The sequence below is a fragment of the Zootoca vivipara genome, chromosome 5, assembly GCF_963506605.1.
Source record: "Zootoca vivipara chromosome 5, rZooViv1.1, whole genome shotgun sequence".
NCBI lineage: Eukaryota > Metazoa > Chordata > Lepidosauria > Squamata > Lacertidae > Zootoca > Zootoca vivipara.
This window is the reverse complement of record NC_083280.1, coordinates 28960055-28982370: the sequence shown is the minus strand read 5'-3', so window position 1 is coordinate 28982370 and position 22316 is coordinate 28960055. Positions and strand designations below refer to the sequence as shown.

Below are 22316 nucleotides of genomic sequence, written 5' to 3'. Positions count from 1 at the left end.
GATAAGCAGAGTTCAGTACAGAGAGCACTGTAACTGGGAGTAATGTATTTTTACAGAAGTTGATGGAGCTGCTTCAGCAATGGTCTCTGTGTTAGCTGTATAAAGAGCAAACATTCACAAATGAAAGTTGCATTTCTTCTTTCTCTCACTCTCTCTATTGCAGGACAATCAGGACCTACTGGCAGTAATGGTATTAAAGGTACTAAAGGATTACCAGGACAAAATGGCATCAGAGGCTCTCCAGGTCTGTTGCTTGTTTGCCTATTTGTAGTTCTTTTTCTGTCTTTATTTTTCCTGTTTTCCTCACTATTGAAGAAAAATCAGTGGGTGATAAGCAATGCTGGTCCTACTCAAAATAGACGCATTTAAGTTAATAGGCTAACTTAGGTTCATTAATATCAATGGCTGTATTCTGAGTATAAAGTTGGATGCAATCTATAATGTTTTAGTTTTTCACAACTTTTTCTATATACTGTACTTCAATGAAAAGCTGCTTCATCTCTTCTGGTCTCTATCACTGAGGTTTCCCACTGGTAGGCCAGAATTTGTACTGGCCAATTCTAGAACTCGCCTATTTTTATCAATGTAAATACTTTCCATGGTGGGCTCTACTTTGCAGGAGGTATTTAACCAGAAGCTAGGCAGCTGTCTTTTCCTACTAACATTGCTTAGAATGGATCACTTGCATCCTGCAGTACAAACCCTGCACTGAGCAGGGATTGCTACTAGATGACCAGAAATTTTCTTCCAACTCTGTGATCTATGAAATTGACTGCTACAGTTAAGCTGTAGAGCAGCAAATTGTGACCCAGAAAGTTACATGCAGCCCATCTGCCCTGTATTGTGTGACTTGAGACAAACACACATACTCATTCCCACACCCTCTCTTTTTTGCAGTGCTAGGCAAACTGTCAAACTAGGAAGTTTGCCAAATTCCTGCTGAGCCACCATATTTCACTGATAACATTTTGCTTGGTGGGTTATATGTCACGTAGGTTTTCTCTCTGGACACAACCCTCAATACTGACCAGAGGGAAAGGGTGGGTGAGCAGTTGCTCCTTCCTGCTTCCTACGCCTCTCCTTCATCTTGAGATAATGGCAGATGATACCAACCAAGGAGGCACAGGGGCAACCCCAGTTGCTGATCACCTAGCTTCCACTGGTGCCAGGGGAAATGTGGGTGGAATATGGTGGAATAGGAAAGCACAGTTCCTGGCAACTTTATCCTATACCATGAAGTGCTCCAACAAAAGCCTCTCAATAATCCTTGCAGGGCCATTCTCCTGCTCACAATAGAAGATATGAGTTTCCCCATTCTTTTCGTTGTGTTGTGAGCCACTTTGGACCCAAGAGTGGCATGCACATTTAAGTAATGAATAATACGTGAATGATCAACACAACACTACAATGACATTCCAATATTAGATCATTTCAAAACCTAATATGACAATGTAATTAATTGATAATATTGTAACTTTTTAAATTGTCATTCTAACTTATCCATTAATATCAACTATAAGGAGCATTTCTGGTACAATCACATATTAAGAGTAATAAAACCAGCAACCACAAGCTAACAAATAAAGCGTATAATAGTCTTTCATCAAGGCTAAATTTTCAACATCATTCTCAGGTTCACCTGGGTTACTGGGTGATGATGGATCACCTGGTGAGAAGGGTAGCCAAGGACAGGATGGTATCCCTGGACCCCCAGGAGAGAAGGGAGCACAAGGTATCGCATTAATAATGTTCTTTCTGTTTCAATATGTTCTAATATTTTGGGGGGGTCATTACGAAATTCATGCCATGTCAAAATTTATACTGTTGAAAAGCACTCACATTTCTAACTTTTTGATGCTTTTAATGCAGATTAAAAATAAGTAATGTATTGATCAACTTTTCACAGTAGTTTGAGAATTACTAAAAGTATCAGTTTTGATTTTTAAAAAACAACAACACACAAATAGAAGTGATTTGGATGATGATAACTGGAGATGTCAGGTGCTAGGTACAGATCTTTTTCAGTTATTCGGGTTTATTAAGAGGAAAATATTGGGGAAGATAACTGAGCCTGATGTTCCATTTGCTGCACTTTTGGAGTATTTCAAAGGAGGGATCCTGGAATAAGACCTAGAACTAGTAATACATTGGTTAATATCAGTTAGAATGTGTAATGCAGTAATGGTACAGGCAATTATGTGCAAATACTTTGTTACTGGATAGATATATGTTTGTGAATCCTAGAAATAAGGACTTTCAGTATTGCATTCAGCTATATTTCTATTCCTGTTATTGGAATGTATTGTATTGTAGTTTTGTTCTGCATTTGTAATGAAAACAATTATGAATACAGGTTTTCCAGGACAGCAAATTCCTGGTCCTCAAGGCATTCCTGGTCCTAAAGGTAAAATTAAATTGTTGTGTTTTGGGGGAAAATATATGGAAGTCAGAGCTGTAAGTCTTAAAATGAGCTTAATTCTGTCTGCTTAAATGCAGAGTAAACCAGTTTCCTTCAAAATGTTACTTGTCTATTGCTTTTTTTTATTTTGGTTGCCATGCACCTAAAATGTGTTGTGCCTCTTTAAAGTATATTAAAGTTGACTAACCTGTATCTAAAAGTTGTTTAAATACTGCACAGGTGTCAAAGGAGACATTGGGGTGCCTGGTATACCAGGACCACCAGGTATTAAAGGTCGTATGGGAGACCAGGGACCAATTGGACTTCCAGGCTTACCTGGACAACCAGGACTTCCCGGCAAACCAGGTGCAATAATTGCTGGCCAAAAAGGAAACAGAGGCCCCCCTGGTCCTGTTGGAAAACCAGGTAGGAACTGTTATTGCATAGGCCTATTCTTATTTCACCACATCACTACTCAAATAGATACCGTGTTTCTCACAAAATAAGACGTGCCTATAAAATAAGCCATGGCACGATTTTCTTGAGGCAATAAAATATAAAACATACCCCCAAAATAAGACGGACTGGGGTATTGTTAGTGGTGGGAGCAGGTCTGCATGGCGCTTCTGCAGCTCACGCCTCGCCGAGTCCCGACTGAGCGGGACCCGGCAAGGACAGCAGCGCGCGCTGCGCTGAGCCCCGACTGAGCAGGACCCGGCAAAATATCCAAAATGTACAAAACGAGATCTAAAATGTGCTGGAGGTGCAACCAGGCAGAAGGGACACTATTTCACATGTGGTTGACCTGTAAAAAAAGCAAGAGCTTTTGGGACACTGATTACGAGGAGTTGAAAAAATATTTAAACAAACTTTTATAAAGAAACCAGAAGACTTTCTACTGGGCATACTGTATTAGACTCAGACATTTCAAATGAAATAAGAGAATATTCTTATACGCAACAACGGCAGCAAGAATATTAATTGCGGGGGGGGGGAAATGGAAAAGTGAAATAGTTCCAACAAAAAGAGTGGCAGGACAGATTATTTGAATATCTTGAACTGGAAAAAATGACGGATACAATTAGGGAACAGTCTAACCAAAAATTCCAAAAAGAGAGGGCAATGTATAGAGATTACCTAAAAAAAATACAGTGCCATCAAATCAAAACCTGGACTTGCTTTGAGTAAATTTTGCAAAACAAAATATGGTTTACAAGTGTAGTATAGGGAGATGGGCAGAAATGATGAAATGAGAAAGAAACAGTTTAACAAACAGAATTAGACCCGCTTTGAGGAGGAAGTATTAGAACAGAATAAGAATCAGAAATAGAAAAAAAGGTAACATAAGTCGGTGTGTAACAGCTTTCGGATTTATGGTTATAGGTTTGTCATTTGTTTTGTGTTTTCTTTTTAGTTTGTTTCTTAAGTGTCATGTGTTTATGTGTTATAATAAAAAAGTTAATAAAAAGCATAATAATAAAAAAGAAAGAAACAGAAAATGGAGAAGGGTGGTGGGTTGACTCCCAGAGCAGGGAAGCATCATTCAGTTGTTAAGAGGAATTATCTGAAAAGGGCCTGGAAATTCTGTTAAGTGAAAAAGCCCTCATTCTTGTAAGAAGTGAATTCTCTCTTCTTTTGACAAAGCACAATTGGCTTGGATAGAGAGTTTGCTGCTGGCAGTGGGAACATCCCAAGTGGAGCTTTGCCCAGGGCATACTCCCCCAGTGGTAGAAAGCAGTGTGTGACTTTTCCCAAGTTCCCCCTTTTCCCTACAGCCCTTCATGCCCTCAAAAAACCCACTCTTGAAGGTCAGGGGACCCTCAAGAAGTTTGGAAGAGGATGCTGATGGATGGGAATATGGAGGGAATTGGCAAACATCACCTCCCTGCCATGAAGGCAAGACCCCCTCACCCCAGATCAAAAGCTTTCCATGGATGCAACATTTCAGTTCACAGAAGGCGAAATTTGGATCTATCCCTACACGTGCTGTGGATTTACTCCACATGGATGATGAGTTAAAGATTGAATTCTCTTGACCCACTAAAATTCTGCATCACAGCATATATTCTATTCCTAGAGGTGGTACACCCTTGGTTATGGTGATTCTTATATTCCAAGATTTTACAACTGAAATTTAATCAATGTTCTGAATTCACCAGATGTGTGGGCGATCTGGCTGCGACATCTGTCACCCCATATTATTTTTAAACTGGAAATAAACTTTCCCAATTCCTTTTTTTTTAATCATACCTAACACAGGTAAAATAGAGACCCTGAGATAATACTTAACAAGTTAGGCTGTCTCACTTTCAGTTATAATGTAGGTTTTGCCTCTCTGAATTCCACACAATTCCTATTATAAAAAACAACTTCCTGTTGTATGTATTATAAAACTATCTCCTTTTTAAAACGATATAGGTGTCCCTGGTATCCCAGGACCTGCTGGACTCCCTGGCTATAGTACTAAAGGAAATAAAGGTGTTCGAGGAAATGATGGCTTACCAGGCCCGCCAGGAACTAGAGGTGACGTTGGTCTACCTGGGCCAGCAGTAAGTGAAATAATTACATTTAATTATTCACTCAGTATTTTAACCTTTGGTTGTAGGCTGCAACACATTTTAGCAAAGAAACCAAAACAAAATTACTACAAAATAGAAAAAGGAGATGTGAGCATCAGTGTGTAGGCACCTAGGAGATTTCACTTATTTTTATATCATACAGCTATTGGTGCATTTAAACAAATTCATATTTCAGTAATGAGATATTGTGCTTTATTTTATCAATGCCAAGATATTTATCAACAATTAGGGGAATACTGTATCTAGTTTGCAGTCTTTTACACTTATCCTACAAAGCATTGTTTTAACTGAGGACTTCAGTAAAAGAAGTTCTCCTCTCATTAAGTCTAGTCACTCTAATGCTGCAACTTTTGAGACTTATTCAGAAATCTGCCTCTTGGCTAATCTGCTGTTGATTATATTTGCCTTACTAAATAGCTGGGGACATAGCAGACCACTCAAAATCTTTACTGATTTTGCCAACGTTGTCTCTTTCCAACAGCAGGAGAATCTTGTAGCAACACTGTCTTTCCAGGAGCAAGTAAGAATTTGGGTGGTGCTAGAAATGCCACCTTAAATTATCACAAAGTGCAACCAGTTGTAAGCCTGCTTTTGCTGAGTCTGTTACAGAAATCTGTTCTCTCACATACAGGAGAATATCAGCAAGTGAGAGAAAGATTTGTATAACAACTCATGAACTTGCCAAATTCTCCCCTGCAAATGCCCCCCCCCCCCGTCAGACTGTTGTCTCGTTTTGCCTTTCTCTGCCTCCATCCTCTCCCTGCTCACAGAAACTGCTGGAAACCAACAAGCAAGTCTAGCTTGTGTATAGCTACTGAAATAAGATGGGTTTTTTTTCTCATCTCATTGTCTGACTTAACAGGGAATTGAAGGCATCCCTGGCTATCAAGGTCCTAGAGGTGAACCTGGTTTTCCAGGATTCCCGGGCATCAAAGGTATTTGACTAACTTTGTAAAGCACCTTGATATTTTATACAAAAGACTGCCTGGATACATTTCAGTAAATAATAAATGAATATCGTGTATATTGCGCTTCATGAATAAACAGAGAGGCTGGCATGCAGTGGACACACAGCTTCCTCCATAGAATAAGGGGTAGAAAGGTGGCAGCTCTGGAGTTGTGGTTGGTTTGTTTGTTGCTAGCATTTTGCAGTGCAGGTTCCAAGTTTTGGGAGGCCTCAAGGAGCTATAAATGGGCCCCACCTTACGCAGGGACCCTGCTGCTCACTCATTTGCCCTCTCCTAATTCACACAACTGTCCAGGGGGAGAATGCAAGGATGCAGGATGCTTCTCCGTCTCCTCAGTATTGACACTGATTTAGAAAGGGCAGGTGATCATAGCTGCCAAGTTATCCCTTTTTTTAAGGGATTTTCCCTTATGCTGAATAGGCTTCCTCGCGAGAAAAGGGAAAACTTGGCAGCTATGAAAAGGAAGGAAGAGAAACAGGACCAGGAAGGGCAGTTGGTGAGGTTGGGGCTGCACAGGTGTACCACCAGTAGGAACACCAGATTGGGTCATCCTTGCAGGCCTGGCCTTGCCTCCTTCACATGCCTCCTAGTATTGCTGCAGTTCCACTCCTTGGGAGAACTGTTTCCAGGGAACGATATTGCCAGAGTCTCCTTCCTTGTGTGGGCCAGAAGTTGAACGGCAGACAAGGTTTGCACCTACCTACCTTCCTATCAATGCAGTGTAGGAAGAACTAGTTGCCACTGGTGACTAAATCGGATTAATCCCTCCCTCTTTTTCTTCTTTGCCTTTGAACATAGGCCAGTTAAGGGGAAAGTTTTCTTTTTTAAGTATCCTGCTGTGCAGCTGCTTTGGAAATGAGCCTTTGAGCTAAGCAACAGGAAGCATTTGGAATGTGATAATTCAATTCTTAACTAGGTTACAGCTGTCGTTGTTTTTCTGTTCTGCATTTCTGTTTCTACCAAGGTACACAAAGTGACTTATAACTAAATGTGCTACAAAATGTAAAAGCTTGCCTTGCAATGAAAGTTAAGGGGAGAAACAATTAAACAGGGTACAGTAGTGAGCACCAGAGCATCATTTGGATGCTGCAAGTTCATCATAAGACTTTGTCAGGGCTACTAGGCTTCAGGATACCTGCCCACCTCATATACTCAAGGCTTATTTGCTGGGCAGAGAAGTGTGACTCAACCAGGCCTTCCTTGACTCATCTTTAGATGTGTGGCAGTGCATGGACTACATTTGCTACTCTCCTGGGCTTCAAAGTCAGGGAAGAATTATTTAGACAGAAGGAGGGAGGGCTGGTGGAAACTGGGCCAGCACATCTCTTCCAAAGAAATAGAGGCATACCCTGGGAGAAAAGGAATTGGGAAAGAACATTTACATTTACCCCATTGGAAGTGTATTTAAGTGTTCAGCAGGACTTACTTCCAAGAAGGAGTTTCAGGCTATGCTAACCTAATGAAGTAGGTCACTGCAGATTGATATATTAATAAAATTATCACCCTTTTATTTTATTTAATAACCCAATTATTTGTCTCGTGTGTTTCTTATAGGTACAAAAATTCCCCTAAGCAATGAGCCAACTTGGAATTTAAGGAAGGGCAGCAGTTGTATTTATTTGATACAAAATCAATATTAGGCTGCAATCCTATTCACTAGGAATGTGAAACCTCTGGCCCTCAATATGTTGCTAGACATTTCCCATCAGTCCTGGCTAGCATGGTCAGGGCTGATGGGATTGTGGTCCAGCAACATATGGAAGGCCACAGGTTCCCTATCCTTGCTATACATAGTTACCGGAAAATAAGTCACATTGAACTCAGTGGCAGCTTGCTTCAGATTCAACATGTATTAGGATTGCAGTATTAATATGCTTCATCTTAGTTGCTGGGAGATTTTGCAGATTAGATCAGGAGTGGCAAGCCTGCAGCCTACAGGCCATAACTGGCCTACAGATGTTTCTATGTGGCCCCCAAGACAGCTTCCACTTTTCTTTCTTTCTTTTTATTAAAAAAACAACTACCTATTATGAACACCATTCATAACAACTCTTAACAAGACTGTCACGTTTCTAATAATGTCAGGTCTTCCTTTCAGGAGAAATGGGTAATCAAGGACCACCTGGGCAAATAGGAGTACCAGGACCTGGAGGGTCAAAGGGACCACCTGGTGAGTATACTTAACCGGTATCTATAAAGCTGCCCTTGGTTCCTTTGGGAGGAAGGCAGGATTTACATATCCTCATCATCTCTACCTTCCCACCTCATCTCCTTGGTTTTTTAATACATTAACCAATTTGTTTAACCATTCATTTACTAGGTCCGCCTGGAGCACCCGTGGCTGCTGTCTCTTTCCCAGGAAACCCAGGACCTGCTGGACCTCCAGGAAACCTAGGAAGCTCAGGAGATCCAGGTCCCAGAGGACCACCAGGGCCACCAGGTACAAGTTTCATAATATCTCCCTTCTCTTTTATCTAGTAGAGGAGAGGGGAACATCAGGACCAGATAACATGTCCTGCATAACCTAAGACATGGCACCATAAAAGTTTTTGCCTTGGCTGGAATAGGTCCTTTAACTCTTATCATGCCTCTTGTCTGGATAGATAGAGAAAGGTTGGGGAGGGGGGGAGGGAGGGAGGGAGGGAGAGAGAGAGAGACTAGCCTACTGTATAAATTGGCATTTGTTCTTCTGCCCACTTTTTTCTCTGGCTCCACCCACTGCTGGTATGTGGCCCAGAAGGAAATGTGACCCTTGGATGGAAAAAGATTCCCCAGTCCTGGCATAAATAAACACAGTGGGGCACATAGATCTGTAGCAATTTGCAACCCAGTTGCATTTATTCATTTAACTATTCCTAGACTTTGTTTTCAGGTCAAACCCTTTCAAGGCAGCTTCTAGCATACAAATAACTATAAAAGTTAACAATAACAACTAGTAACAAACTAGCACTAACAACAAAATACTAAAGCTTTTGAAACATTAAAATATAAAGCCCAGAATATTATATACAAGTAGCATAATATGAGCCTTGGAAGGACCTTTTATTTATTTTTTTAAAAAGGTATTGCCAATTGCAATGTGTATTAAAGCAACAAATAGGTGTTTTTCATTGCTGTAAATAGTCACTCATCTCCTACACAGCAAAATATTCCTGCTATCTAAATATTCCTTGTTTGCTTCAAAATCAGAATCCAGAGGGTGCCTGCATTGATACCTTACTATATGCTAACATGTGCTTTATTATATGAATCTAGGACCTCCAGGTGTAAAGGGCCAGCTAGGTCGGCTTGGGATACCTGGCATACCTGGACCACCTGGTCTAAAAGGAGAGAAGGGTTTTCAAGGCCCAAAAGGTACTGTAAATAAGATATAGATAGTGCTACACTGTAATAATTACATTTGTGTCATTAGTTAGTTTTGAGTGCACAGGCCTGTAATACCTGAAGATCCCTTGTTGGCCACTGTTGAATTTTGAGGGGGCTTTTTTTGCTAATGTGTTGATAAACCCAAGGTCAGGTTGGCCAAGATATGATAATTGTGCAATTTGTGTTCACATACAGCAGGGATGGGGAACTCCCAGCCCATGGGCCAACCTCTGCCCTCCATGGGGTCCAGTTGGCTATTCCAGGTCGTTTTTCCTAAACCACATTTAGGACATCATTGGAGATGTCACTGATGACATCAGCTGATGGATGGGAGGACAGGGTTTAATCTCGCATTGGCTGTTCCAGCCCTTTGCCTAGTGATGGGTGGTGGTGGGGAGATGGGGTGATCCCTTCCCCACTGCCACGGCTGCCATCCACCCGCTTAAAGAGACCCAGTGCAAAATAACTGCAAAGCACCATTTGAGGCAGCCTCCCTCCTGCTAAGACTTGCAAAACCAGACAGGTGATTTTGAATGGAGGAGGGCAGTCCTGCCCTAAGCAAATTTGCCCCTTGAGGCTGATGCTGATAAAGATCTGGCACATGGAGCCAAAACGACATATCCTACCCTGACACACATGCTCTCTCGGATACAAAAACACAAATATATGTGTGTGTGTTTTTACTTATTTTTTATTTTATTTTAGGTTTGCCTGGAATGCTTGGGTTTCCTGGTAGGAAGGGACTCCCTGGATTCCCAGGAAGTTGCTTAACTGGTCCAGCCAAAAGGGGCTTCATCTTTTCTCGGCACAGCCAGTCAACAGAGATTCCGTCATGTCCACCTGGGACATCTCAAATCTATAGTGGTTATTCTCTCCTTTTTGTACAAGGGAACGAGCAAGCACATGGGCAAGATCTTGGTACTTTTATAAATATATGCTTCAGTTGATTTCTTTTAAAGGGGACATTTTTATTGAGCAGGACAACCATACCAACTCTGTTACACAAAAGAAAACATCTCAGTGCCTGGCTTAAATTACATAATTATGTAAGGAAAAGTGTTTTTTAATGCTACTCACCCTGGAGCAGATTGTGCTTATTTGAACAGGCCTAAGAAAGTAGCCTCCTATAGTTATTTCTCTTGATGAGAACCTCTGGAAAAGAATAGCGTAGCAGAGGCACTACATTTTCCCTTAGCCACTTCAGTTCTTGCCTGCATTTCTTTACATGATATTGTATGCTCCTTTATTACAGCTGTTGCAGAAATGTTACAGAAGTGCTGCAACATTAACTTCTCATCGTTTCCGACTTTTTAAGTTTCATCTCATGCAATTGCATTTCCTTTGTTAGAGTGGAGGGATGATTTCAACGGTAGTGTCTAATCTCCAAAATATTTCCCACTTTCAGTCACACTATATTTAGGTGCTAAATAGCGTGGATTAAAGCCTTTCTCCATTAATAAAGGGCCTTTGCCACCCCTAGTTATTCTGAAGTTGCCCCTATTACAGCGTCTCAGTTGCTTATTACTGTACTATAAATCAGATTTTGCAACAGATGTAAACAAAGAAGCTCATCATAGCTTCTCTTCTGAATCTTCTAGGTTCAGCCGGTAGCTGCCTTCAGAGATTTACCACCATGCCTTTTTTATTATGTAACCCCAGTAACGTTTGCAGATTTGCTTCTCGCAATGACTATTCATACTGGCTGTCAACGGCAGAGCCAATGCCATTAGATATGGCACCCATTTCTGGGAAAGCTTTGGAGCCTTATATTAGCAGGTAGTAGTTGTGTTCCTTTTCTGTTGTGTTTTCACATGGATTTGTTTGCTCATTTGTTTTGGATAAATGTGTCGTAGATTATGATTTATCAACTGTTTCTAGTACAGATTTGTGGAGGTCAGGGCCAGCCCAATCATTGTGCAAATTGACACAATTTGCTAAGGCGGTGGGGGCAGGGAGGGTCACCCCACCGGGCACCTGCTCACTACCAGCCAGGTGCCCATTTTCCATGACGCCACCCTGTTACATATTCAGTGGTGTGTGTTGCGTGATACTGAGTCTGGACTAAGGATTCTGAGCCCCTGTGTTCTGATTCGATACATGATATCCAATCACTGGAACAATTCAGGATTTCGGCCTCTGCCATTGGCTCTTAAACTCTGACTTATGATTTGCAGCTTGGAAGTTTAGACAGCCAATCATGTTGGGAGTGGAAGTGGCGCAGGCCTCCAGAAATGTATACAGTATAAGCAGTTGCTTTGCACCTGTTGTCCAGTTCTGTAGTTCAATAAAGGTTCTTGCTATTATCACTATGTCTTGCCTTGTGGGAACCCACCTACACTTCACACCCACCCACCCACCACCACCAGCAGTGGCATTCAAGTGGCAGTACTCTAGAGAGTGACCCTTTGCAGCCCTGCTCTTTAGTACGGTTTTGTTTTGTTGGGACAGTAGAGTTTCTTCCTAATAGCAATGATATTGTTAGTTAGATTTGGCTGCATAACAACATAACTGAAGGCAAATGCAGGAGAGAGGGGAAGTGAATAGCTAAAAGTCAATTTGTCGGCTGCTTTCTAAACGAGCCTATTTCCCGCCTAATGACTTTGTATGCCATGTTGTAGATGCATTGTCTGCGAAGGCCCTGCAGTGATGATAGCAGTTCACAGCCAGACCACTTCAGTTCCACCATGTCCTCAAGGCTGGCAGTCTGTGTGGAAAGGGTATTCTTTTGTTATGGTAAGAAAGAAAAAGAAATCTCACTGCACTTTGGAAGTGTAGTAGTAATATAGTAGGAAGAAGTGGGGGAACAGTTCTTAAAAGTAGCCAGTAAAAGGTATTTCCACGATACTGGCAAAAATTAGAAACTGCTTTACAAAAACTTGTTTTGGGCAACTGTGGTTCCTGCATTTTGGGATACAACTACAGTTGTGCCTCATTTTTAAGCTGTGGATTTCACATCGTCAAAAAATTACCAGTGAACAGGTTTTCATGGAAAACATGTATGCTCACAGTACACAGGTGCAGGCTCAGAAGCTTCTGGACAAGCGCTGGCATCTCCAGGGTCATGCTTGGAAAAATTTCATGCCATTCCATTTATTGAATGCCATGGCCGAGGGACATGCAATTATTACTCAAACTCCTACAGCTTCTGGTTGGCTTCAATAAATCCAAGAAGAATGTTCAGGTATGCTAACTAACCTTCCTTTGTGAGTGAGCCCCCACAACAGAGCAACTAATGCAGCAGGAGCTCTGATACCAACAAAAAAAAAGCTCAATGAAAGCAGCAACTGCTCCACTCGTATCAGTACTGAAGAGGGGGGGGGCCAGTATTCAAATGCATTTCCATGCTAGCACAAGGTTTAGCACCAGCACACCCCCCCTCCTTCCTCTGATGTGTACCCTGGATTTAGGCAGCACATTGGGGGGGAGGAGAGGGGGAGATCATTCTATTGCGCAAGGGAAAATATTTTCACTGGCCGAACTATTTGCATAGCACTATGTTGACTACAATGGAATGCCTCCTGCAAAGACCATACCTCTTGATCCGTTCCACCCTGTCAATAGCTGCATAAACTTACAGTATTTGTATACAATCTGTTATTCTAATTGTATATGTTGGGGTCCTGGCACCAGCACAGGAGCAAAAGTGGCATCAGTACCAGAGCAGTACAGTGGTACCTCGGTTTATGAACACAATTGATTCCGGAAGTCTGTTCATAAACTGAAGCGTTCATAAACTGAAGCGAACTTTCCCATTGAAAGTAATGGAAAGTGGATTAATCCATTCCAGACGGTCCACGGAGTAACCGTTCATAAACTGAAGTGAACTTTTCCATTGAAAGTAATGGAAAGTGGATTAATCCGTTCCAGACGGGTCCGCGAAGTACTTAAACTGAAGCGTTCATAAACTGAAACATGGGTGTAATTGGTTCCGGAAGTCTGTTCATAAACTGAAGCGTTCATAAACTGAAGCGAACTTCCCCATTAAAAGTAATGGAAAGTGAATTAATCCGTTCCAGATGGGTCCGCGGCGTTCATAAACCGAAAATTCATAAACCGAGGTGTTCATAAACCGAGGTTCCACTGTACTAGCATAAGGAGAGCAGCCATCCCCATATGCCTTTGTTAGGATTGCTATGTAGGATCCTGTGAGCTGCTACTATGTAACGTAACCACTACCACAGCTTACAGGAGTGTGCCATTAGTTTGGCTGCCTCTATACCTCTTTAACATGTAGTTTGCGGTACCTTTTTGTGGCACGGCAATTTAATTGTTTCTAACCTTTTATCTTGAGATAATACTGATTATTATCATAATTCTGGGTTTCATAGATGCAGATTGTACCAGTACTTTTCTTCACTATAATCACCTATTCCTATTCCTCCTGCCACTTGTTCCAGCTTCTGCATGCTGTACTAAACCAGTTCAGCATTATGTAGGAATGCAGCCAGTGACTCATACTTTTGTGGAACCACTCTGTTTATCAGCCCGTTTTTTTACGCAGATACATAGAATCATAGAATCATAGAGTTGGAAGAGACCACAAGGGCCATCCAGTCCAACCCCCTGCCAAGCAGGAAACACCATCAAAGCATTCTTGACATATGCCTGTCAAGCCTCTGCTTAAAGACCTCCAAAGAAGGAGACTCCACCACACTCCTTGGGAGCAAATTCCACTGCCGAACAGCTCTTACTGTCAGGAAGTTCTTCCTAATGTTTAGGTGGAATCTTCTTTCTTGTAGCTTGAATCCATTGCTCCGTGTCCGCTTCTCGGGAGCAGCAGAAAACAACCTTTCACCCTCTTCTATATGACATCCTTTTATATATTTGAACATGGCTATCATATCACCCCTTAACCTTCTCTTCTCCAGGCTAAACATACCCAGTTCCCTAAGCCGTTCCTCATAAGGCATCATTTCCAGGCCTTTGACCATTTTGGTTGCCCTTTTCCATTTTCATACGTACATTTAAACATTTTCATGCACTGCTAACATGTACAAGCACATAAACATTTGTCCTTCGCTAGCAGCCTGCCATTATGAGTCCCATTTAAGTAGACACTGCTATGATCAGTTTGTTATTAATGGCCGTGGTTTAAGCCACTTGGTGCAACATACGTGAGGTGGAATAAGCCCAAGCAAAGCCTTGGGCTTGTTTATTCCCTCTTGTTCTACTTCCTGTGTAGTCAGGAGACTTGTGTTAAGTTGTGTTGTGTTAAGTTTCACTTTCAGTGAATCCTGGCTTGTTATATCATATGAACCATGGAATGGTTCACACACCACACTAAGCCAAACAGCGGCATAGCATGATGTGTGAACCAGACTGTTGTAGTTTAATTTCAAACAAGAAAACGTCAAAGCATGAATTATTAACCAACCTTTGTTTTAAACCTCTTCTCTGGCATAGCAAACTGGGATTTTCTGAAAGTGAGACTAAATGCGGAAGGAGAAGGGGCAGCAGAGTACATGGGCCAAGGGATTTGCTCAGGTTTGCTTTAGCTTCTGCACATAGCACTAAACCACAGTTTTAGCATTATGTAGGAATGCAACCAATGACTCATACTTTTGTGGAATCACTGTGTTTACCAGCCTGTTTTGTTGTTTTTTCACACTGAGAGTTTCCATCCCTATAGAATATTCATGGTTTTCTTTTTCTTTTTAAGGAAACCATTGTCGCAGACTCTGAAAGCTGGAGAAATGGAAAAAATCATAAGTCGCTGCCAAGTCTGCATGAGGAGACCCAGCTAAACAGAACTGTCATTAGAGAACGAAGCTCCAGTTTTGTGTCGCCAAACTAAAATAAACCAAAAAGGTTTTGTGAACTTGTAATATGGTGTTTAAAAGCTGCAGAGAAGAGAACACACTCTGCAAAGTAGTGGAATCAGAAAGTGCAGGGAAAACGTAGCTTCTGGACCAAGCATGCCACTCATTTGTATGTTGGATAGAGTTGCACTCTGTGCTGCTTTAGTGTAACTGCTGGAAGCTTTTCAATCTCCTCTCCCCTTTACAAAGAGAAAAGTAGCCCCCTGCCTGACCAGATATGTGTCCCTGCTCTCCAGGGTGAACCAGCATACAGCAGCACTCTTATTGAAGGTAACTAGTTAATAATAAAGCACAAGTGACCCAGGCATCCTTCTCTGTGTTAGTTTATTCCAGCAGTCACAGTACGACACAAGGCTAGTTGTTGTGCTGGTGGGAGCCAGTTCAACAAGTCTTGGTAAGGCAATGGGACTTCCCCACTCTCTTCTTTCCTGGATAGCTCAGTTGGTTAGAGTGTGGTGCTGATAACGCCAATGTTGCAGGTTCGATCCCCGTATGGGACAGCTGCATATTCCTGCATTGCAGGGGGTTTGACTAGATGATCCTCAGGGTCCCTTCCAGCTCTACAATTCTATGAATCTTCCTATGCAAGCATCAGCTCGGGTCAGGAGAACCCCCAGAACGGGTCGCAGGGGGGGGGGGAGAGGGAAGATCATTCCACCTAGCAGGCAGAAATATTTGTGCTTACAGAACAATTGCCTTAGTATGATGCTGAATTCCACTCACAGAGTGCAACTATCCAAAATGCACATGAATGCGACATGCTGGGTTCAGATACTATGCCTTCCCTCCACTTTTTGTTTCCAACACTAGGTGGCGTGTGTTCTTTTCTCTACAGTTTCACAGGTGCCTTAACAAAAGCCAAACTGTATTTGCACAGTAAACTTGAAGAAGATACCAATGGTACTATAATGAAATTTGAAATAGTGCAATATTTTAGTTTTTGTTTCTAGTAGAATGCAAAGCACTTTCCTGGAGTAAATTGTTTGTGTTGGCAGCATAGCTGCCAAATTATCCCTTTTTTTAAGGGAAATTCCCTTATGCTGAATAGGCTTCCTCGTGAGAAAAGGGAAAACTTGGCAGCTATGGTTGGCAGTACTAAAAGGTTGTCACCTTCTGAACTCTGCCAACTCCTGGGTCCGTATAAATCTGAACTAGAGCGTAACTGGTCTCTTTAATCTAGAAAAAGACACCTCAAGCTGCCTTTCTTGTGCTTTTCTACCTGCAAAATGGAGTAATCAGGGTAGTGTTGGTTTACATAAGTGTTGCCAAAGCAGATATTATTTCAGTTGAAACTCTGGCGCAACAAGCAATTTAAGTGGGAGGGGGCTGCACAAAACTTTTGAAAGTTCATCAAATGAATTATAATTCTCCAATCGCCCTTCCTTTTGCAAAGAAAGAGAATTTTAACATATTCATAGCAGTGCAATAAAAGATGAACTTGTAGGTTAGTTGCCCTCTAAATACATCCGTGATACATTTGCAAATTTATTGGATCCTACTAACTTCAGTTAGTATTTTGGCCAGCCTTACTAAACGAGTCCTAAAAAATGCAAATCTTATGTGATTTATGCTGCCTTTGGATTGGTTCCAGATTAAGCTGGCTGTGCTTTAATCCCATTGAAATAAAAAGGGACAAGGGAAGCATGAGTACATTAAATCCCTTTGAGACTAAGGTATGACTAACCTAATATGGCTCCAGCTGAGGCTACTGAGGCAGAACTGACAAACTATAAATGGTCACTTTCCTGATAACTCTTAACAAGTAAGAATCATCAACCAGAAACAGAAATGGAAGAAAACTGGTTTTCATTCAGCACAAATTATTAGTATACTGTACAGTATTGTACTATGTGTTGAAACTGTACTGTATATATATTTGAGACTGAATATATATATATATATTTGAGGCCGAATAGGCTTATTCAGAATGAGGCTGGAGTATGATGTCAGAAATGTGCACCAAATTTAAATTGGATCCCCCATAAGAATATTTTGTATGGTACTTTAGCCACTGCAATAAATGCAAAACCTCTCCTTTTTGTCTCTATTATAAGGTATCAGGTAGTATCTGCACATTTAATTTGTTCTAAACTGTTTTATTGTTTGTATTTTACGTTGTTGTGACCCACCGTGGGGCCTTATGGTGAAGGGTGGATAATAAATTTAATAATAATAACTTTTGTGGACATAAATGGTGGTTGAAAACATCAGCCAAACTTAATCAAAGTCCATCCAGTGAAACACAAGCAGCTAAAGGTAATAGCTTTTCAGCAAATTCAAGTGGTACTGTCTGGGGAAAGGTTTATATAGAACATGTGGTTTAAGTAAACCGACTCTACAACCCTATGCATTTACTCAGAAGTAAGTCACACAGTGTTCAGTGAGCTTTCAGAGCAATCTTATATGTCTATTCAGATGAAAGCCTCATTGACTTCAATGGGATTTGTGAGTATAGGAGTGCAAATTTAGGTACATCATTCTGATCCAGCAAAGGAGACTTCCATGCACAGCCAATGCAGATATCCATCTGGATCTAAAAACTCATGACAAGGTACATCCAATTCCTGTTGAACTTGATGATGGGGGCTGCACAGGCAATCCCAGTTTAGGGCCACTAGTTGCTTTAGTGTGCAACAAAGCACAGCTGGAATTGGATCAGGGTCTTTATATATTATTATAATTTATGTACATTTCTTGTATAAAAGTGTAGTTCTGAATGTTTTATATTTATAACATTGCACTTGAAAAAATTATGGAAAATATTAACGTTAACATTAAGGTTGCTTAATGCTTTTGCACAAGTATCAGCATTGCAATATTTAACAATAATAATCTTATCTCATTAATCTACATACTTGTGTAAATGTATAATTCTAAATAAAGGATTTAGAGATCTACAAGTGCGCCATTTCCCTCTCATTACTAATGGGTATTTTTTGCAAGTAAACATTTTTTATTTAATTTATATTTTAATTACTCTGGTGTCTGTCTTTTAATGGTACACTTTCAGTGATAACAATGCTGCAAAATCATTCTGATGCCAAAGCTTGCTGTGCTGAAAATTAAGTGCTTAAGCCAACCCCAGAATCATTACAGTATCACAGATAATTTGATTATATGGTAGAGCAAGAACACTTCATATGCTCTGTAACTGCAAGCAATCGGATGTGTCATTGCAAATGTTCTGGTACTAAATAAAATGTCTTGTGGGACAGATGTTTGAATTATAGTCTTCTTTCTGGCCTCTTATCAATAGCACAAATCAACAATCAAACACAACCTTCTTTTAAAGTGACTTTTTATTAGATGCATGGGAAGAGGACATAATTTCCTGGGCCCCAGATATCTACCTGAATGTTAACTATTGTCTTAATACATGTTTCATAGAGAATAGATTGTTATGCCACACTACAACTAAAATTTAGAAGGAAAGCTTATATGCAATAAAAGATGAGAACAGATACAAATTAAAAACAGCATACAAACTAATTTGCCAAGAGTTTAAAGTTATTAAAGGAGGGGGGAGATAGGGGATAACAGAGGAAGCCTGTGCTTGATGTCAAAAGAAACCTCCCTGGGTGCTCCCATTTCACAGATGAGGCACAATCACCGATAGGGCTCTTTCCTCACTTCCCATCAGCTGTATCTCATTTGTTGAACACCTACAGAAAGCCTCCAAAGTTGATCCCAGGGCAGGCTAATAAGCAACCCTGAAACAAGTAGAGACCATTGCATGTTTATAGGTTTTCCATCCTTCCCATAAATAACAAAATGTACAGCATCTACCGTACTGTTTATTTTGGAAAGGGGGTTGTCTGTTTGATATGCATTTGGACACCTCTTCAGTTACCATAACCAAGTTTTGCATTATGATTCCCGAGATCCAGAATCAGGATTTTGTTTGTTTATATATAATTGGGCACCATTTTTAATCAATATCGCAGACTTAACCCTTTCCAAGCTGCACTGATTTTAATGACTGATTTCAAAACTGCATCAATTTTTTTTGTTTCTTGGAATTCCTGAGCAGCATCAGGTATAAGGCTGCTAGTATCCAATAAAGAACCTTTGTGTGTTCAATGCTGTTTTTCTTTATCCAGTTTATATGGAGTTTTGCATCACATGGAAGCTATGGAAAGTTAGCATCTTAGATCATTGGAAGCACCTGTAATAGCTGCCCTATGTTGATAAAGAACTTTAGGAAACTAGATCACAGAGAGAGACTAGCAGGTTCTTTTAAACAGAGCTTTGGCTAATGTACTTGACTCTCACTATCTGGCGTATGCAACATCTCTGAAACACATTGATTCATCAGCTAGTTAACAAACAGTGCCTAACAACTCAGAAGTAAATCCTATGGGATTCAAGTATGGTAAGAGTTGTAGCCCAGCTCAGCAGCATCAGTGGGATTGTCAAAGGATGGAGTTCTTTATAGATTACCTAATGGTTATGGTTTGGATATCCCTTAAGTTATTTAACCACCACTCAGCAGTCTCACCGAGTTAAAGGATGCTTACTCTCTAGCACAGTGTTTCTCAACCTTTTTTGGGCCACGGCACACTTGTTCCGTGAAAAAAATCACGAGGCACACCACCATTAAAAAAGTTAAAAAATTTAACTCTGTGCCGCCCTATATTATAATTACGACTGTAAGAAACACTTGCCAAATATTGCTTTCCGGCGGGTCAGTGGTGTGTATTGGCGGCCGCCAGGCACGTGACAATGGAAATCGCCCTTCTCGTCGCCGCACGTTGCGGCACACCAGCCAGCGTCTCACGGCACACTAGTGTGCCGCGGAACAGCGGTTGAGAAACGCTGCTCTAGCAAGTGTACATAGGGCAGCAGCCTTGGACAATTTTGATTTTGTAGTACTTGTAAACATTTAAAAGTGCAGGTTGGCTGCATGCAAGTTGATAGAGCACAACATTTTTGTGTACATTTGAGTGCTGGATTTGGGTTGGCAGGGGGTAATATAAGGAACATGACCTTTTTTGCATCTGAGTAGTTTATTAGGAAAACTTTTGGCTGGAAATCCAAACCAGCCTCTGCCTCACCTAACCTGTGCTAATGATAATGGACAGCATTGCAGCAGTCATAAACCTAGCTGCCTGCAAAATGGGCTGTACTGGAGGTGTTGGAAATTGCAGGTGCCAGCCTTTTCTTTTTAAGGGTTTGATTATAAGCGTATCACTCAAAACAAGACCTGGGTACAAGAAAATCTCTAAAGACAATGAGATGCCCCTCTCTTATTTTTTACTTATTCTGTGTGGAAGCAAAATGAAGGATTGACAGGAAAGTAAGAGGGAAGAGAATAACATATTTCATGAGAATTATGTTTTGAAAAAGAACCTATAAATACACAAGCAGATAAATTTCAAAAAGCAATACATGTACTGTAATTCAGTAACCACAATGCAAGCGTACATGTAACTAAGCCCCATTAAATTCAATGGGAGTAGACACAAGACTGCAATTCATTTTACAGTGAGTTGAAGTGTGCCTATGCTTATGGAAGTTAAAAGGAAACATCTCCTAAGATCATACTTCTCAGGGTTGGGTGGAACTATAGAGCAAGGCAAGAAATCCCACTCGCTGAGCATAATGGTTAAAAGCACCACCCTATGCTAGTCTACTCAGAAGTAAGTCCCACTAAGTTCATATGATCAGGCTAGTGCAGTGGCTCATCTAGTCCAGCATCCTGTTCTCGCGGTACTCAGTGGAGCTTCCAGGAATGGGTGTACCGGATTGAAATCACCAATTCGAATCTCAAAGCCCTAACTCCAATATCGGAAAATAATAAAAATTGATATAACATATAAGATTGTAATGTACGTAACGTGCCCTAAACATGCGAATGTGCAACGCATGTGCTATAATATAGATATGTTGTTGTTTAGTCGTTTAGTCGTGTCCGACTCTTCGTGACCCCATGGACCATAGCATGCCAGGCACTCCTGTCTTGCACTGCCTCCCGCAGTTTGGTCAAACTCATGTTCGTAGCTTCGAGAACACTGTCCAACCATCTTGTCCTCTGTCGTCCCCTTCTCCTAGTGCCCTCAATCTTTCCCAACATCAGGGTCTTTTCCAAGGATTCTTCTCTTCTCATGAGGTGGCCAAAGTATTGGAGCCTCAGCTTCACGATCTGTCCTTCCAGGGAGCACCCAGGGTTGATTTCCTTCAGAATGGAGAGGTTTGATCTTCTTGCAGTCCATGGGACTCTCAAGAGTCTCCTCCAGCACCATAATTCAAAAGCATCAATTCTTCGGCGATCAGCCTTCTTTATGGTCCAGCTCTCACTTCCATACATCACTACTGGGAAAACCATAGCTTTAACTATACGGACCTTTGTAGGCAAGGTGATGTCTCTGCTTTTTAAGATGCTGTCTAGGTTTGTCATTGCTTTTCTCCCAAGAAGCAGGCGTCTTTTAATTTCGTGACTGCTGTCACCATCCAAGGGCGTACCCACCACGGGGCAAGTTAGGGCAGCTGCCCTACTCTAGAAGCAGGGCTGGTGGGCAGAGGCGGAGCACAGCCCGGCGGAGCGCGAGTTCGCCATTCCCGCCCCGCCGTGCCGCACCCTCCCTCCAGCTCCCCGGCGCGCCCTCAGGCAAGGCCAAGCGCGGCGGGGAACCAGAGAGCGCGGCGCGGCGGGCGGGCACGCTGAACTCACGCTCCGCTGGGCTGGGCTCCGCCTCCGCCCACCAGCCCTGCTTCTAGGGAGGGGCACAGCCCAGCGGAGCGCGAGTTCGCCGTTCCCGCCCACTTTGTGGCCCCTCCCCTTCCATGCCTTGGCCCCTCCCCTTGCCCCCCCCTAGTTTTGATCCTGGGTACGCCCATGTCACCATCTGCAGTGATCAAGGAGCCCAAGAAAGTAAAATCTCTCATAATATAGATATATTACTTTGAAAGCAAGCGAGGCGGATCTACATGCAACAGGAAAACAAAACAAAACCTTAGCAGGATATGAAGATCCTTTCCTCGCTCTTAACCCTGAATATCTAGGTCTTCGCCGCCTACAGCCGCCAGTGTTATCAAAAAACTTATCTGCAAATTCCACAGCAAACCGAAGCTCATTATCACGTATGAGCCTCACACTTATATATGGAGGTAAGGGGCTAAGTTCTACTCTCTTACAGCACATGGGTCTCATCACCCAGACCACGCTGCATCGCCATGAGCAGCAGGG

General features: G+C 41.7%; 1 protein-coding gene across 5 annotated transcripts in view; it reads left to right on the top strand.

Annotated features, from left to right (window-relative positions):
* COL4A3 (collagen type IV alpha 3 chain) overlaps window positions 1–19935 on the top strand; it is a 79169-nt gene extending 59234 nt beyond the window's left edge. For 3 of the 5 annotated variants that reach the window (XM_060274536.1, XM_035132893.2, XM_060274537.1), the window contains 14 exons: window positions 164–244; window positions 1634–1732; window positions 2354–2404; window positions 2639–2824; window positions 4817–4947; window positions 5840–5912; window positions 8044–8115; window positions 8266–8385; window positions 9201–9299; window positions 10017–10229; window positions 10910–11087; window positions 11930–12044; window positions 12320–12492; window positions 14971–19934. In XM_060274536.1, the coding sequence (XP_060130519.1) occupies window positions 164–244; window positions 1634–1732; window positions 2354–2404; window positions 2639–2824; window positions 4817–4947; window positions 5840–5912; window positions 8044–8115; window positions 8266–8385; window positions 9201–9299; window positions 10017–10229; window positions 10910–11087; window positions 11930–12044; window positions 12320–12492; window positions 14971–15055 (1676 nt within the window). In that variant the 3' untranslated portion in view covers window positions 15056–19934. Of the gene's footprint in view, window positions 1–163; window positions 245–1633; window positions 1733–2353; window positions 2405–2638; window positions 2825–4816; window positions 4948–5839; window positions 5913–8043; window positions 8116–8265; window positions 8386–9200; window positions 9300–10016; window positions 10230–10909; window positions 11088–11929; window positions 12045–12319; window positions 12493–14970 lie in introns of all 5 variants that reach the window. The other 2 variants (XM_060274535.1, XM_060274538.1) reach the window with 2 other exon arrangements.
* The last annotated feature ends 2381 nt before the right edge of the window (window positions 19936–22316 follow it).